The sequence below is a fragment of the Mastomys coucha genome, unplaced genomic scaffold, assembly GCF_008632895.1.
Source record: "Mastomys coucha isolate ucsf_1 unplaced genomic scaffold, UCSF_Mcou_1 pScaffold23, whole genome shotgun sequence".
Classification (NCBI taxonomy): domain Eukaryota; kingdom Metazoa; phylum Chordata; class Mammalia; order Rodentia; family Muridae; genus Mastomys; species Mastomys coucha.
The window spans coordinates 12,882,036-12,885,336 of record NW_022196906.1 but is presented as its reverse complement, the minus strand read 5'-3'; the positions used below and the strand labels follow the sequence as shown (position 1 = coordinate 12,885,336).

General features: G+C 34.6%; 1 protein-coding gene across 1 annotated transcript; it reads left to right on the top strand.

The window, feature by feature from the left end:
• The first annotated feature begins 222 nt into the window (after positions 1-222).
• LOC116073124 (olfactory receptor 7G2-like) lies at positions 223-1,170 on the top strand. Its single transcript, XM_031344817.1, has one exon. The coding sequence runs from the start codon at positions 229-231 to the stop codon at positions 1,168-1,170; it is 942 nt and encodes a 313-aa protein (XP_031200677.1). The 5' UTR covers positions 223-228.
• Positions 1,171-3,301: the final 2,131 nt, after the last annotated feature.

The window sequence follows — 3,301 nt, the reverse complement described above, 5'->3', positions numbered from 1 at the left end:
AAACATTTAATTTATGTGTTAAAAGAGAGTTTGTTTTCTTTTGTTCCCTTCTAGGTGTTTGGCCTGACACTCTATAAATATTTCTGAATGTTGAGCAAATTCTACAGGGCTATGTACCTTAAAGCAACCAGTAAGAATAAAGAATTCCCTGAACTGTAATTTCCATCCAGCTAAATCTAGCAAAGAATCTTTTTACTTTCCTGTCTCATTTTCAGAATTGTCAGTTTAATGCAATTCAGAAATCACTCAGATATTTTAGAATTTCTTCTCCTTGGACTAACTGGTGATGCTCAGCTCAAGTTCCTTATCTTCAGCTTGTTCCTGTGCATATACTTGGTGACTGTACTAGGAAACCTGCTCATCATCTTGGCTGTTAGATCTGACCAACACCTAAAAACCCCAATGTATTTTTTTCTCTCTAGTCTTTCCATTAATGATATATGCTTAAGCACAAACATAATACCAAATATGCTCATAAACATGATAACGCAGAATCAAAGTATCACTTACACCAGCTGTCTCACACAAGTTTGGTTTGTGTTGGTTTTCACTGGACTGGAAAACTGTCTTCTTGCTGTAATGGCCTATGATCGATATGTAGCCATTTGTCATCCTCTGAGATACTCTACAATAATGAATCCTTCCTGTTGTGTCCTGATGGTTCTACTTTCTCTGCTTCTTAGCCTTGTGTTTGGTCTCTTACACACACTGATGGTTCTTCACTTGTCATTCTGCACAGATGTGGAAATCCCTCATTTCTTCTGTGAACTTGCTCAGCTCATCAAGCTTGCATGTTCCGATACGCTCATTAATAACATCCTGGTATATTTTGCATCTTGTGTATTTGGTGGAATTCCTATCTCTGGTATAATTTTCTCTTACACTCAAATTTTATCAGCAATTCTAAGAATGTCATCATCTGGGCGAAGATATAAAACATTTTCTACTTGTGGATCTCACCTTTGTGTTGTCTCCTTGTTTTATGGCACAATTTTGGGTGTGTATATCAGCTCTTCAGTGACTGACTCTCCTGAAAAGGCTGTGGTGGCTTCAGTTATGTATTCTGTAGTTCCTCAGATGTTGAATCCATTTATCTACAGCCTGAGGAACAAGGACATGAAACAAGCCCTGAGGAAACTCATCACAAGAGTTGGGGCTGTTTTATCATGATATTTGAATTCCATAGAAGAATAACTTAAAGTTTCAATTTTTTAAACTTTGTACAATATTCCTTTGAGATTCAAGGAAACTATAGTTTGGAAAAGGCATGCAGGGAAAGAACAAATGAACAATTTCTGACTGTCTGCTTGGTTACTAATGTGATATTTGAAAGGTAGAATTACTTACATATTTAGAGCAAGTACTTATATTTTGTAATGTGTAAGTAGATTACTATGCATACTCTTGGTAAGCAAACATTTTGGAGCAGATATATCCTTAATGTTCTTCACGATAAGCAGTCATCAATGTGAAATAGTGACATTATAACAGTACTCAGTTATAATTGTTTGATAATACATGTTGTACTGGCTGGTTTTGTCAATTTGACACAGGCTGGAGTTATTACAGAGAAGGGAGCTTCAGTTGGGGAAGTGCCTCCATGAGATCCAGCTGTGGGGCATTTTCTCAACTAATGATCAAGGGGGTAGGGCCCCTTATGGGTGGTGACATCCCTGGGCTGGAAGTCTTGGGTTCTACAAGAGAGCAGGCTGAGCAAGCCAGGAGAAGCAAGCCAGTAAGAAACATCCCTCCATGGCCTCTGCATCAGCTCCTGCTTCCTGACCTGCTTGAGTTCCAGTCCTGACTTCCTCTGGTGATAAACAGCAATATGGAAGTAAGCTAAATAAACCCTTTCCTCCCCAACTTGCTTCTTGGTCATGATGTTTGTACAGGAATAGAAACCCCGACTAAGACACATGTCAATGAAGAAATACTATATAATAAGTAAATTAAACTTATATTAATGTGAATGATTAGGGTGGTTACTCTTATCGTTATGGTCAATGAAACGGTTGGAAATTTATTTTTCTTTTGATTTTTTAAATTCTACAATATTATTAAGTTCTTTTTCTTTTATTGAGTGCAGTTTTTTTCAATACAGAATATTCTAATTATAGTTTTCCATTCAACTCTTCCTAGTCCTTTCCAACTCCATTCCAATACAGATCCACATGTTTCCTGTCTCTCATTACCAAATGAACTAGCATCTAAGAACTTACAATAAAAATAAACTTGATAAAATAAAACAATAAATCAGAATATGACAAAATAATTTAACAGCAGTAAATAAGATGAAAAACCATAAGGAAAGCATATAAACAGCACATACACACACAGACACACATACACACTCACACATGCACATACACACACAAATATGCACACATGCACACATACACACAAATATGCACACACACATACACACATGCACACACAATTGTGAATTCTAATGGTTTGTCAGACTCATTCATTAAATAATTTATACATGGTCTTTAATTTATGAGTCAATATTTTTATAATTATTTTTCCTGAACAATGGTACTACTCTATAATCTCTCATGTCAACATTGTATACTTTAATCCATGCTGACCTGCGAGAATAAGTGTCTTCAATTCCATTAAGTTATAATAGTATTGGGGCTGTAAAGAAGACAAAATGAATAACCCAAAGGTCTTGCAAAAGATGATGATTTATGTCAAGTAATCTAAAAGAAATTATATAATATTTATAGGCGGAAAATGGCTATGATCAGCAGAACACTAAATCAGAAAATGTTGGCAAAAGGCATGAAGTATATCTAAAACTCATCTGCTTCGTAATTCATAAGGAGAGCCCAGGGGAAGGAATTGGGTCTTCACAAACCTTAATTTTGACTATTTTGAAGCACTGACAACTGCCTCAAACTGACTTTGCCAAGTAAGCTACTAACACTTTATTTTTTATTTTTATTTTGGTCTGTGTGAAAATCTCAGGTTGTTCTGGTTTCCCAGACATGTAGAAAACAAATTTGTTATGAAAACTGAAATACTATATAGCAGAATGTTTGTGTAATAACTATAATTATATTCAATAGTAATAATTAAGATATTTAAATCTAAGACTAGTAATATTCATGTGTTTACACATGGAATATATACAAACAAACAAAATACAGACACACACCATTTAAATGTACTACTACTATGAATGAAAAAGAGTATTTAAAATTCACTAAAACATGCTTAGAATTAATGTTCAATGTTTGTATTACATATTTTATATTCATATTTGTTCCATTAGGATGCCATAGAATAATATAAC